Genomic DNA, 13,877 nt, shown 5'->3' with positions numbered 1-13,877 from the left:
AGAGAAAATGTGTGGTAGCCTTTCTTTGTGTTGTGACATTGAAGTGTCATCCATAGGATTTGGAGCAATTCCTTAGATCAGCAAACAAATTTTATCAGAAAAAGGATAACCCATTTTAAGTAGCAACAACTTGTATAAACCAACCGATGTGAAAAATCAGTCTGATGAACAAAGTAGATAAATATGATCTGTCTAATAACACAAAGTAGGCTATGTGATCTAAAAAACAAAACCTCATGCTTCATTCTGATGAGCTTAAAGGACACATAGGAAATGAGTTGTATCAGTTTAGATACAAAAGCCATTTTTAAGACTTTCAGACTCCAAAAAAGCACCAGGAGAAATTGCTAAACAAATAGAGAAAGCGTTTAACAGTGGCGGACCTTCCCAAGAGCACAACGATGACTCGATTAGGAGGCCACAAAAGAATCCAGGACATCTAAAGACGGCTTTACCTTCCCTAAGGTCAGTCTTTATGATTTAACACTGAGGCACAAACTGTTCAAATATGGCCACAATTCAATAACTCTTAGACCACAAAACACTACTGACCAAAAAGATTCTCTCATCTTTTCCAAAAAAACATCTTTATGAATGTTTTGCTAACTTGTAGTTCCTGTTACAGCTCACATAAAACTAATACTCCATTATAAAAGGTCTGACCTCCAAAGAGTCAAATATCATCAGTAACCTGATAACTTAAATGAAGCTTGTCGGTCTCAGAACAGTTGAGGTAATTTCCTAAATGTCTGGACTTTATATTTCCATAGAGAGATATTTAGGACCCTTCCACTTCTGCAAATATTGAGATATGCAGGCATGTTTACTCTAGCTTTGGGCTTCACAAAGCTTGACACCCCTCAATTACCAAAATTAGAAAAGACGTAGCAAGTTTGGTTTCTCTCTAAGAGTTTACGAAGAAAGCCTGTTTTCTCTAAAAATATAATGGCTGCTTAATTGGTATTTGCAACTTTCCTTCCAAACAGACCATCAACAATGTCCTTTGGACTAATGAAACCACAACAGACATATTTTCTCGATCTAACAGTATCCTGTGTTTGGCTGACAAAAGACTGACATTTCTAAGCTTCTCTGCATAAAGTGCTATAGCAGTCTGAGCTTATGGCAGCATAACTATGGAGATGATTGAAGGTAACCCATACCCTCATAAAAAGCCAGCCTTATATAGAGGTAATATAAAAAGCCTACTCTATATTTTTTTTAAATCCTTTCATTACAGGTTGTCTGCCTAAAAGTCAAGGTATTCTAAGAACCGCAAGGAAATCTGTTGTGTGAGAGAGAAGCTCTCTTTACAAATATATTTAATTGAGTTCTTTTAATATCAGAAACCTTTTGTGACAGGTGCCCTAGTGTGCCAGGCCACCAAGCCAAACACACTTCTCAGAAACGAAGCCATCTTTTCCAGAATGTGGCCGCACACCAACTTGCCAGGAAAGGCCATTGCCCACTAATTCAGGGGCCAGGCATGGGGGACATTAATCAAGAAGGTGCCAAATAGGGCAAAGGCAATTTTTTAAGAAGCTGCAAAGCAGTGTGACAGAGATTGGAGTGTGTGTTCATAGGAGCAGTTTAAGATGAGCACTCTGCAGAGCTTTGCTCCAGGGTTGATTGGTCTGAAAAAAAAATAAAAAAGCTCCATTCCAAGGAAAGAAGACATGCTTGAAACTCCCCAGGAAACTTTAAGAGTGTGCTCCAGGAAAGAAGACTATGAGGGAACCTTTAGTGCAACATCTCATACAAATTTAAGCAAATTTAAGTTTCAACTGTGTAAGAAAATATCCAACTTTGATAAGAAAAAACAAATATACATTTAGTTCTGTGTCCACATGAGACACAATATTCAGATGGAATTTTTATTTTACATTTTTTTATTGATTGATTTTGTTGTCTCCGCAATCTACTCTGTGCGCAAAATCAAAAATGTCTGCGCCAAGTGGTCAGGAATGTGAATTGTAAACAGTTAAAATATTCCCTTAACGTGACCCCTGACCTCATCTGTACTCCTAACACCATGAAATCTATACAGGCTAAGCTGATTTCAAAGCCTTGTCCGACTCATAATATTCTATCTCATGCTACTCTGTGCGGACACTCTGTCTGCACTAATGAAGATATAATCACCACAGTATACCAAATGCTTGGAGTAGCTCCAGCTAATCATAGCCTGACAACATTTCTGATTATTTTTGCGTCTAATTGTTCCACCTCTTATGGGCAATCAAACTATTGGGCTTTCATTGGATCCCTAGATGGTCAATTTATCTATAATATGGATTTTAATTCAAACACAGGTTTCTATGCTTCTCTTAGTTTGTGACAGCTGATTCAAAGTGCAATAACTGAACTACCACAGTATCAGTTTTAAGGAAAGTAATTATTGATTCTCTTTTTCTAGAATAAGTGTTTGTTTTGGTGATTTTAATTTCGGTTTGGCGAGAAAAACTCTTGAAACGGGATTGAAGACTTTCAACTCGACTTCTAAGTCAGTAAAACACAAACTTGACTGACTTTGACTCTTATTAATTATGCATGTCCATCCAAGTGTGTGTGTGAGTGATGTGTGTGTGTGATCTCTGGCCTTATTACGTATGGTGGTAATTGCCAGTGATGTTTCTGATTACTTTCCTTTCCTTCCTGCTGTCATTTTCTCGCCCTCTACCAGCTTTTCGTTTCTCTCTCCTCCCATCTTGTCATCTCTCCACGCCATTGTTTCCGCCGCCTCGCGCGCTCTTCCCTCCCTCTATCAGCCATCTCTCACTCCGCCTCCCGTCCCTCCATCATTTCCTCTCCGTCTCATCGCTCTGTAATGACCTGATCTGATTGGATTTGGTCTCATATTCCGTCCGCGGCTAATAGCCGTGGCAGTTGCCAGGCAGCTGTGGCCAAAACAGCGACAAACATGACTTTTGCCACCGGGCTCCGCCGACAGCGGAGACAGATCACTTGTTTGCCCTCCCGGGGCTTCTGTGCTTGCACTTTCGCTGAGCTCCATTAGGACACTGACAAGCCTGTTAAGAGAAGCCCGCATGATGGATCAGACGGCTCGGGTGATTTTATCCATCTACCACACACGGTGTAAATCTATTAGAAATGCATTTCAGGATGATAAACACAGGTTGAGAATAATTATCAGGCAGATATATGGCATTTAGCATCAGACTCTGTTAAGTATCTTTGTTTTATTTAGCGCCAATGCAGCTCTCTCTTCCCGTATATAGAGAGCTTTTCACGCTGGGAGCTGAACTGCAAACTTAATAATGGCCCACTTTAACGAAACCCAACTGTGAATAGGAGTTCCTCAAATTCAAATTGAGGGGGTAAAATTTCTATGTGTTCTCGCTATAAAGACAAACTTCTCTGCCTTTATTTTGATTCATGCTTCGAACCGCATCTTCCTGCCAGGTTTGGCTTTTTTTAATCGGTGGTGGGGGAATGCAAAAATTGTTCATTTAACTTTCACATATTTAAAGTCTGATCTGTGGAAAAGAAGGAACATGTATTTCCCACGAAGAGGAAAAAAGTGAAAGCACCCTCGCCCCTAACGGCTGGTTTTGAAAAGTTCCTCACGTTCAGTTTTTTTCCTCTCATTTTATTTTCTTGTTTTTAATGAGTTCTGTTCAGGTCGCAGGTCGTAAAGCTGTCCCAATTACTGAACATCATTTAGACAGCAGGGAATCTGCGAGAGAGGACGCGGTGCTTTGTGTATCATGATCCTGGGGTAGCCTCGCCACAAATTAAATGTTTTTTTTTCTTTTTTTTTTTTTTTTTTTTTTTTGAGTTCTCCGAGATGACATCTGTCTTCCCCAAGCCCCTCTGCGTTCCCCATGCAAACAAATCAAGAATCTGTCAGAAAACGAATATTTAACACGCCGCAATTTCAGTTTGTTTGGGTAAAGACGCTGTTTGAAAGCTTTTGAAGCACTTGTTTATCTGGGAACATGAAAGCCGAGGCGGCGTCTTCTGCGTCGGTTAATTTCTGAGAAATATGCGAGAGCGTCCGTACATCACAAAAGCCCGATTCTGGGTTTTTACACAAATGAGAGGCTTTAGTTGGAAGTGTGTTTATATTTTACATTCTGTTGTCTGAGATTTCATCTGCATGCACAGGAAACCATTTGATGCCAGCCAAACAAACGCCACTAATTTACCGGCAATGGCCTAAAAACACTGTGTTGTAGTGAGTTTCTTCTATCAGTTACAACTTTATGTGTTTGCAGATATCGCTCCTTTTAAAAGTATTCATACCTGCTTCATTTATTTTACATCTTTGACTCGTCAAAACCACAATACGAACAAAGTGAGAAGTTGAAGGAAATGATCATTTTTTACAAGCACAAATCTGAAATGTGCGGCATGTACACGCATTCATGTGTTTCTAGCACTTTAAGGTTCAAGCTAGCAAATGTTGTTGAGGTCAAGCCACTGATAGAATTAAATCTGTGACATTTGGTTCCTGTGGCTTAGGCCTGTCACAATAATAAACTGCTATTGCCAGAAGTCGTCGCAATAAATGATAATCAATAACAATAATAATAATCATTATAATGCAAGAAGACATCCTTACAGATCAATAAACTTTAAATTCTGATGAAAATTTCCCACTGGAACCGGAAGACATTTTAAATATCCAAAATAAACAAACAAAACAGAAACGACAAATAACCAAAACACCAGACTGAAGACTTTCATCAGCCAGAATTTGATAGGAAAAACTATAAATTATGCAAGTAAGAAGGATTTAGTTTTGTTTTAATTTATCATGTGATCAATTGATTTATTCATTAATTTGACAGGCTTCCCTGTGGCAACTTTTCTTGTGAGTCATACTGGCAGTTGCCCAGGGCGGCATTTGAAGGATGAGGGCAACAGATACACATCAGATCAGGTTTTCGGAGAAACTTTGTGCAGAAATAGACATGTTTTCATTTGGCCTCAGATTTCTTCCATTTTAACAAGTTATTAGAGGAAAGCGAGATTAAACATGTTTATTTTTTTTCTCAACTGGTTTTTTTTATACGTCACAAAACCATAAGTGTTGCTTATAATAACAAAGTCAAGGAACTTTGAAAAGTTTTTCTTTTATTACTCAGCTTGAATGTCTTTGCAGAAACCTTTGTTGTGCTTACAGCTGCTCCAAGTCTCAGTCACAAAACAGTTTAAATAGACTATTGATCTTGTGTCTCTCCCTCACCTCTGGTGTCTGTCTGGATGCTTCTGGCTGTCCCCACTAATTCTGAACGCCTCGGCTTTTCTGGCAACACCAGCGATGCGAATTCACACACAGAGCCACCATGTTCTGTAGCTTTACAACCGTGCGCTTCCTGGTCTCACTGGGACCAAAAGATCCTCAAAATATTGGAAATTCCTAACTGTACTGGATGATCTAATGCTTTTTAGGTTTATTGTTCTGTTAAATTTGATATTATAACATAATATATTTTTATTTTTACAACAACAATGAACTGTATAATTACCCATTCCTACCCCCCATTTTAAAACTTGGAATTGGCAGCATGATGCTGTGCTTCTGAGTTAACGGGGAATAAGAAGAAGAAGGAGGAGAAGAAGAAAAATCACGCAGAACACCTGAAACAAAGGCTTTAAGTTTAACTAATACTATATTAACGCTTTACGCTAAAAAAATTGCAATTATTTTATCATGAATAAAATATTTTTGCTCCGCTTGAAATAAATCCTGCTGATTTTGTGCTGTAGGTTCTCTGGACCGCACAGTTCCGCTTGTGCAGCATCGTCACATATTCTGAGTTCGACCGGAGCGAAAAGTTCACCTTTATTGATTTGAGAGAAAATGTGAAGAAGAAACTGAAATTGTATAAATGAAGTAAAATCTTTTTCTTTGGAGTTTGGGGTCGGGAGGGAATGCTTTTGAAAAACTGAGGTTCTTCTTAAAGAACCCCTCTAAGAGCAGACCAACGTTTCTTCACTGTCTCTATTTTTCACACATGGTTTCACGTCTCGTTAAGGATATTTCTTTTGCTGCATGCGTCCTTTTTCTGACCGCATGGAAATACGTCTGAGTCAGAATTGTGTGTGTGTGTGTTGGCGTATCCCTCGTGTGCGCGGCGGCGTCTCGCACACCGCACTTCCCCTCAACGCGTGACCTGTTAATTAAAGGAGAAGTTTCATTATCAGCTTCATTAGCCGGCGCGGGGCCAGAGTCGGCGCTCCCAATCGCAAACACGCTCAAAGACTTCCGGTTAACTGAGCCGCTGTAATATGAACCTGATGTCGAGTTTCCAGATGAGGGTGTAATCTATTCTCCCTCATAATGAGATGCGAGCCCCGGACCTGTTAAATGGCAGGGGAGTTGTTGTCATTTCCATGAAAGGACAACTTTGATTTCACCCTGTTAATTGTTGATCACATTTCTCCAACGAGAACAAAAATACATTTTCATTGCTTGTGGTTGTTGTTTTGGATATTTCAAATATTTCAAGTGTTCAAGTGTTTATTGGTCATTCACCAATAAATAATTGATAATTATTATGATTAATATGATGACATTGGAAATAGTTCTCATTAATGGAGCAATTTATCATCTAGAAAAATTTATCGTGACACATTTTTCAGATTTTTATCACCAAAATCTTTTTCCCATCACTCCAGCTATAAGCTACTTTTTTGACCTGTCAGATGAAATTCTAACCTGAAGTTTAAGTTAAATCTTTTTGGAAAAACTCCTGAGTTGTCAAGCTAGACTCAGATAAATGGGCTTAGAGTAACGAGAAAAATCCAGACTGATCTGCTGCTTCTCTGTAAGGATTACACCAGCATCTCTGGGAGGACGGGAAGATTCTTCTTTTCTCGGAAATTGCTAGCCGTTCACGTTAGCCGCTACCACGGCCTGGAGTAATTAAAAACGGGGAGAAGAGCGAGCGGTCGATCGCAACTTTAAGAGTCATCAATTGGAACAAGGTTGACTCGAAGCACTTTACTTAAACCTTAAACACTTTTTGGCAGCTCCGTTAGAGCTTTGATCAGAGGCCGTCGCTGAAGAAGCAGGCGATGTCGAAGCAGCAGCAGCAGCAGCTGTGAGCGGAGGCATCAGGATGCTGCGTGGTCTGACCGCTTCCTCATCCCGGTCTGCGATGCCCACACCCAGTCGGCGACGTCCGGAGAGTGGGCCGCTGATCGATGTGACGAGGAGGCGATCGGCCCCGAGCCGGACTAGAAGAGTCTCTCATCACGCTGGGCACCATGTTGCTTTGCTCAAGAACGTTATGATTATGACAGTATTTCTGTGTGCGTTCACTGACCTGATGGTCTGTGTTTTTGTTTGTCCGTCCAGATGAAAGAGAAGACGTTCAGAAGAAGACTTTCACGAAATGGGTCAACTCGCAGTTGTGTAAGGTAAGAGTTCTGGTTTGTGTTCTGTGTTTCACACCGTCGGCGGGACGGGGACTCGAAAATCTAAACACATTGAAATTGTCTAGACAAACCTTAATGTGTTTTTATTAAGGACTGCAGCAAATGATTATTTTAGTAATCGGTCATTCTGTCGATTAATCAGATAAAAAAAAGAAAGCTTATTTTGTGCGAGAATGGCCCAGTCAAAGCTTGAGTTGTTTTGCAAAGATACTCTCAGAAAGAAATGTGCAGAGCTGAGAAGTCCACTCGTTGCGCTAAATTTAGAGGCGTCAGAGTAAAGGGGCACTGAATAAATGTATAGCACACTCTTAAGATCATTTTTGAAAACCATGCATCATTTTCTTTCCATTTCGTTTTGAGATTTTGATATTAACATGTTTGAATACTTTTCTACATTTCTGTCTTTAGATTGTTGTAGACAAATTAAGACCTCTAATCCTTAATTGGACAAGATCGACATGGACGGCTGCAGTCGGTCCATTTTGTCTGAAGCAGGACTCAGACCAAAAACACACACCACGTCGTCTGTATCACTCTGTACTCTCTTCAGTGACTCTCGGGCCCCGTTCCATGTTTTTGTTTTCATTCATTTCCTCCCACTTTCAAAGGCAAATAAACAGGAGGGAAGGATTTGTTGTTCTTAATGCCGAAAGCATCTTTTCTGTTGCTTTCATCCTTTTAGCCAAGCTGTTTGCTTTGGTCTCTGAGCGACAAACAATTTGAGCGTTTCCCTTTATGGAGCTCAAAGGTTATTCCCTCCACGTCCGTCTTCTCTTTAGAGTCGTGTCAGTAATGCTGGGCTGCTGCAACACCAATGGGCAGCATGGGGCCGGCTTATTTTGGTAATATTTTTTTTTTTAGTTGAAATCGACAATTTCCGATGCTATGATGCTGGAGGAAAACTACAGTTTGTGTGTTTATTACCTGAATAATCAGGGTCATGTCTCTTTAAATGGACTTAGAGTCCATTTCACCCATTTTTTTCCTTTTTATTCATTCAAAAATCAAACAAGCTGGAGCTCTAATCTTACAAAATCTGAACTGAACGAGTGCTTACGTAATATCAATAAAATAGAAAAACCCAAAACATCAAATATGTTTTTATTATGGTTCATACTGCTTTGATAAGAGTTTATTAGGGAAGCATCAGCTGATTCACTTGATTAGCTTGACCACCTCTACAAAAGTTGGCTCACATATTTTGTTGAGTTCAACTCTAAAGCATTTGCAAAAGGAGATTTTCATGTAAAATATTAGAATATTAAAAGATTAAATATCCTGTAAAATCATTCGTGGTCCGCTGAACCACAACATTTTATTACATGTGATCAACTTGAACAACTAAAGTGAATGTGGACCTCTTGGCTGTTTGTTGAATTGTTTTCGTTTACTCCATAATAACACACTTTTTGGAAAAAAAGTAGAATTCGGAACAATGAACATGGATAATGTGGACATAATAAAGCAGAACTTGGTCTTCTAGTTTTTATAAAAGATAAATAATGTCCTGCAGCACATTCATCTTGTGCTTTTTGTTTTCACAAATGTCTGAAGAAATGTTTGTGTGTGTGTGTGTGTGTGTGTGTGTGTGTGCAGGGTGAGGCGGGGGGGCATACATTCTGATGCATTAGTCCGCTTTCGATTTTCAAAGTTGATTACGAGGTTTTTGAGGTGTGCCGTTGCCATGGTTATTGAGATTTATGAGCATGTGTGCACGTTTTGCCTCATGTGGCCGTTGCAGTGCATTTAAATGTGTAAGCAAGTCATTCGTTTGCTGTCAGCCTTGTCTCTTTATCCTTTTTCTTTCATTCCTTTCCTCTATCAGCTTCATTGGTACTACTTTCTGATTTCATTTACCTTCATGTTTTAGGATTTTTACCTCGTCTGCTTTTCCTTTTTCCTCATTTGCAATTAGATCTGCTCTCGGCGCGAGTAAACCCCGTTAGAAACTGCAGAAGAGAACAGTGTGAAGATTAAGAAAAACCTCTGAGTCACTCTATTTAATTAATTAGATTTTCCACTATATCCAAAATGTGACGTGTATGGGGTTGTGAGGAAAAAATGTCCTGATTATAGCATTTTAAAATAACTGGTGTTAAATCTTTACATCTGTGCATACCCGTACGTGCGAAACCAATTTTTAAAAATCACCGTCATCTTTTTTCTTGAACTGAAGAATCTGAGTTTTCATCCGTTTGTACATTGTCCAAACAGCGGCCGGTAGATAAGACGAGAAAATATGCAATGCTCCATTGATGAGAACGAGACATTTTCAGGGAAGCAAATCTCAAATCTAATTTGAATAGATCTATAATAAATGAAAAGCGATTCGAGCCCCAATGACTATTTTGTTTTCACAAACAAATTTTCAACCAGCATGAAATAATGAAAAGTCATTATTAGCCATTTCTGTCAACATTACTAAATTTTATCCATTAGGATCTGGGATTACAAGTCTTTTCAAAATGTCTGACTCTCTTGCTGATTTATTCTTGGGGGTGAGGGAATATTTTCAAATGTTCTTCAAAAAATATTTCCAAATTTATTTATTTTAAATAACATTTTTTGGAAGAGAGACATCGCAGAAATATTTTAGTTTCCTGACCTTTCTGAAACTGTTCTGTCACTTCCTAGTTTATCACTCATTTCTAAATCTAAAAACTATGGCATGAATTCCTAAACTGGTACAGTTAACTCTCCATATGGCTGGAATAAAAATGTTACATGTTCAACAATAGTCTGAATTTTTAAGGCCAGTAAACCCTAACCTAGAACATTGTAGCTTAAAATCTTAACTTTTGGTAACATTAGGGTTTCTCCCATTATATTATCAGCCTGGCAGACCGCCAGGCTTTGCTCTTGATTATCATTGTATTTTAGGCATTTTAGTTCTGGGAAAATGGCTCTAAAATATCCACCTATTCTATATTTACAGTAAAACTGCTCAACTACTATTGAATTATTGGTATCATTGATCATTGGTATCAATAATTGATTCAGTAGAGCCATTGCAGGTTTTTTCTTGAATGGGCCTTGAGGTTTAAGTCAATTTAAATAGTAGAGCTTCTGTTTTATGCAGATGTATTAGACACAGATTGGTTCTATTGGAAGCCATAATGATTATGGTTTACAGGTGATAAAAACCCTAAATTCTGTTTCGCAGAACTGTTTTATAAGACTATTATAAAGGCATTGATTCAGAAATTCACGGTCTCATTGCTTCCGCTGGCTTAATTTAAACATTTGCCTGATCCTGAGAATCTGTAATTCTCTGTCCAGTCTCCCTAAAAATGAGAGAACCCCGTTCATTTGTCTCACTATTGTGCAAGTTTAACTAATCGTATACAGTACCGGAAAAAGTTTTTGCACCCACAAAAATTTCTTCTAATTTTGTTAGCTACGTAATAGTTCATACAGCATTTCAGAAAACGAATAAAAGTTTTTTAATTGCGTAGTGTAACTCTAAACAGGCCAATCTTCCTGTGCCAAACACAAACTGATCTCAAGTTATTGACATCTTGCTGCGAGCATTGACTTTCTAATCCCGGATTTGTCACAAAGAATGAGCCTCTGGACTGCTCTACCGGGGTTGAGTTAAAGTGACCTACATAGTGTGGACAAAACAAACCCCGTCCAGGCATGAGCAGCACAGTGACAGACAGCTGAGGAACCGGCTCCAGGGTGGCAGGCAATGATTGTGGAAACCAAACTCTGACGGGTTGTCTTACGTAATGCCAGCTCACCCAATTATGCCTCCGTTTGGCAGAGTCTGAGGCCGTCAACGTATTCCAGCCTTAAGCGCCGCGCCTTCCTGGCGTTTGAACAGACTTACTTTTGTTCTTCGTCTTTTTATCCTCCCCCAAAACGAAGACTGAGGAAAAAGACAAGACAGAGACGGACAGAAAGGTGAACTGGAAAGGAAGAAAGCGTTGCCCTCACCAATCTAGACTTGTTAAAGTGTGAGTGTTTGAGACAGCAGAGGGGACGGAGTAACATAATAAAGGTGGAAATGAAAGGGACTACAGTGCAAATCGGCAGAGAAGTGAATTTAAACAAAGGATGGAGTGAAGGAAGACTTGACAGGAAGAGATTAGGGTTAATAAAAACGATAGATTCAGAATATGCTGGCAGCAAGTTTGATTTATGTGTTTTGCTCCTTAATGAGTCACATAATCAAGAACTCAAGGAATATGAAACGGTTTGTTTTTAGATAAGAAACTCCGTCTGGTTGTTTAGCATTTCCAACTCTTATTGCTTTTTTATAAGAAACTGACTGCAGTCTAGTTCACACAAATGTAATGAAAATGGACCCAGCTAATTTCTAGAGATTCACTGATCCACTTTTCTCTCCTTCCGATACCGATATCTGCGTTTCAGCTTTGACCGATACCGATCCGACACGGAAAAAAAGCACTAAATTGACTTTAAATGTTTTTATATAGACGTGACTGTACTGAAGTACAAATTAATTTGATAACTCTGCACCAGTACAAAACACTTAAATACGTCAATAGCTTCACAAGCTACAAACATGTTAAAAAAACAACGTTAATTTGTTCAGTCAGGGGAATTAAAAGTAAAATAAATAATAGAGAAACTGAAACTGACAAGGCAACAGGTTGACTACCTTAGTCAAAAATATAGTTTCTTTCAAATGGTTCAAAAAGTTTAATTCTAAATAAAATGTAAAATTAATCATTTTTTTGATACCTGATCTAGAATTTTTTTTCAATACCGATAGATATTAACATCGAATCGGTGCAGCCCTCCTAATTTCCAGGAGTGAATTGGCTAATATGTGATAGTTTTTCTGATTTTATCAGGGGGAAAAAAACTATAAAAAACCTCTGAAATACTGTGAGGAATTAGACCTTGCATTGAACTGGTGGGATAAGCTGAAACAAAGATTCCCTCTAGAGCGCCCTCTGTTGGACTGGCTTGTTTTTTTCTTTCTTCCCAGCTTGTGTATTCCCGTCTTGTTCCCATTGACTTTGTGCCTTTTTCCTGTCTTCCATTTCAGTGGACATGTTAGATGTCTCAAAGAATGGCTGCTTAAACAGCTAAATTACGTTTGACATTGAGTTTCTTTCAGCAGAGCATGTCTCTGTTTTAGTGCAGAGTACTCTGTGTTTATTTATTTATATATTTTCTCTCATTGTCAATATACGTTTTTCAGGTTGCACAAACTTTAATCCGTACGTTTTAGAAATGTGACACCAACAGAAAGGACACAGAACTATTAGGTGGAAGGAAAAGGATACACGGTTTTCCTAATTTGCACGTCCTGAAACTGACAATTTTACCTCATTTTTCTTTACAAAAACGCTTAAGCTCAGTAATATTGGATGAACATAAGTTGTTGGCCTCGTGGATGCTTCTTACAATGGATGCTTTCCTTTTAACTAAATCCAGTCGACTCTTGCAGCATCAGCCTCTTCAGTTCTTATGTAATGAACATAACTACAGTAAGTCAGTTTGCGCAAGAAGGATGTAGTGAATCAGGATTTATTTACTCCTTATCTTATAATTTCCCTCCTCATTTTCTTGTTGCCCTCACTTTATACAGTCATTGGGATTTTGTTTGTCCAGCTACCAGTTTATCACCTAAAGTGAACTCCAGGAAGTTAATATCAAAGTGCTAAATTGAAAAAAAAAAATCAAATAATAATAAAAAAACAACCAATATTATGGCCAGGAAGAGATTTTATAGCTGTAGGATTATAAATAAATGTTTGTTAAAACTCAGCAGGACAGCATGCAACATTCACTTTGCTACCTTTCAGGATTTTCCTGGCCGCCCTGCTGAGGTTCTGCTATGCATAGTGAAGAACAGATCAGCTGGAACAGGTTTTTTTCCCTCTCCCCGCTCCCTGTGTCTCTTTTCTCTGCTTGCTTTTGTAAATAAGCTGTGTAATCATAACGTACCCTGCAGCAATACTTTCTGGTGGTAATTTACCAAATCAGACTCTGAATCCTGCTTTCATTTTCTCTCCCTCCCCCCCCAAAAAATTTGCATGCTGTGAATATGTAGCTTAGCTGCTCTGTGAAGCCGTAAAATCAACGCTGAAACTTGTGACTCATCTCCAAAGTCATTAAATCTGCAAATACGCAAGTTTGGGACGCGACGGCGACCTTTGACCCGGACCGCCGGCGACAGCAGAGGACGTGTCGCTCCGTGGACGGGCGGGAAATCTAGCGTAATTTCAGTCTGGGAAAATGAGTGATTGGCCCTCGTCCTCGTTAAAGTTGACTGCTGCAGCCACGAGACGAACGATGCCGACGAATCTCATTGGTTCCTGCTTCCTGATGCTGATTGCTGATATCAACCTGCAGCGCCGCTCACCCCGGTGATTATCTGAGGTCGCATCTTGTTTTATTGAACAGTTGTCGTTGTTGGCATTCATTGCACATCAGTTCCTCCTCGCCTCATTTCTGATAGCTTGCCTCATTATGTGTGCGTTTCTCTT

The 13,877-nt window shown here is 39.1% G+C and overlaps 1 protein-coding gene across 12 annotated transcripts in view; it reads left to right on the top strand.

Annotated features, from left to right (window-relative positions):
• Positions 1-13,877, top strand: part of dmd (dystrophin) — a 157,369-nt gene that overhangs the window by 51,098 nt on the left and 92,394 nt on the right. For all 12 annotated transcript variants that reach the window (XM_055059316.1, XM_055059314.1, XM_055059309.1 and 9 more), the window contains exon 2: positions 7,331-7,392. In XM_055059316.1, coding sequence (XP_054915291.1) covers positions 7,331-7,392 — 62 coding nt within the window. The remainder of the gene's footprint in view (positions 1-7,330; positions 7,393-13,877) is intronic.

The sequence above is a fragment of the Poeciliopsis prolifica genome, unplaced genomic scaffold (genome assembly GCF_027474105.1).
Source record: "Poeciliopsis prolifica strain line A6 unplaced genomic scaffold, Auburn_PproV2 SCAFFOLD053, whole genome shotgun sequence".
In the NCBI taxonomy this organism is placed as follows: Eukaryota; Metazoa; Chordata; class Actinopteri; order Cyprinodontiformes; family Poeciliidae; genus Poeciliopsis; species Poeciliopsis prolifica.
The sequence above is the reverse complement of the archived record's forward strand: the minus strand, read 5'-3'. Positions and strand labels throughout refer to the sequence as shown.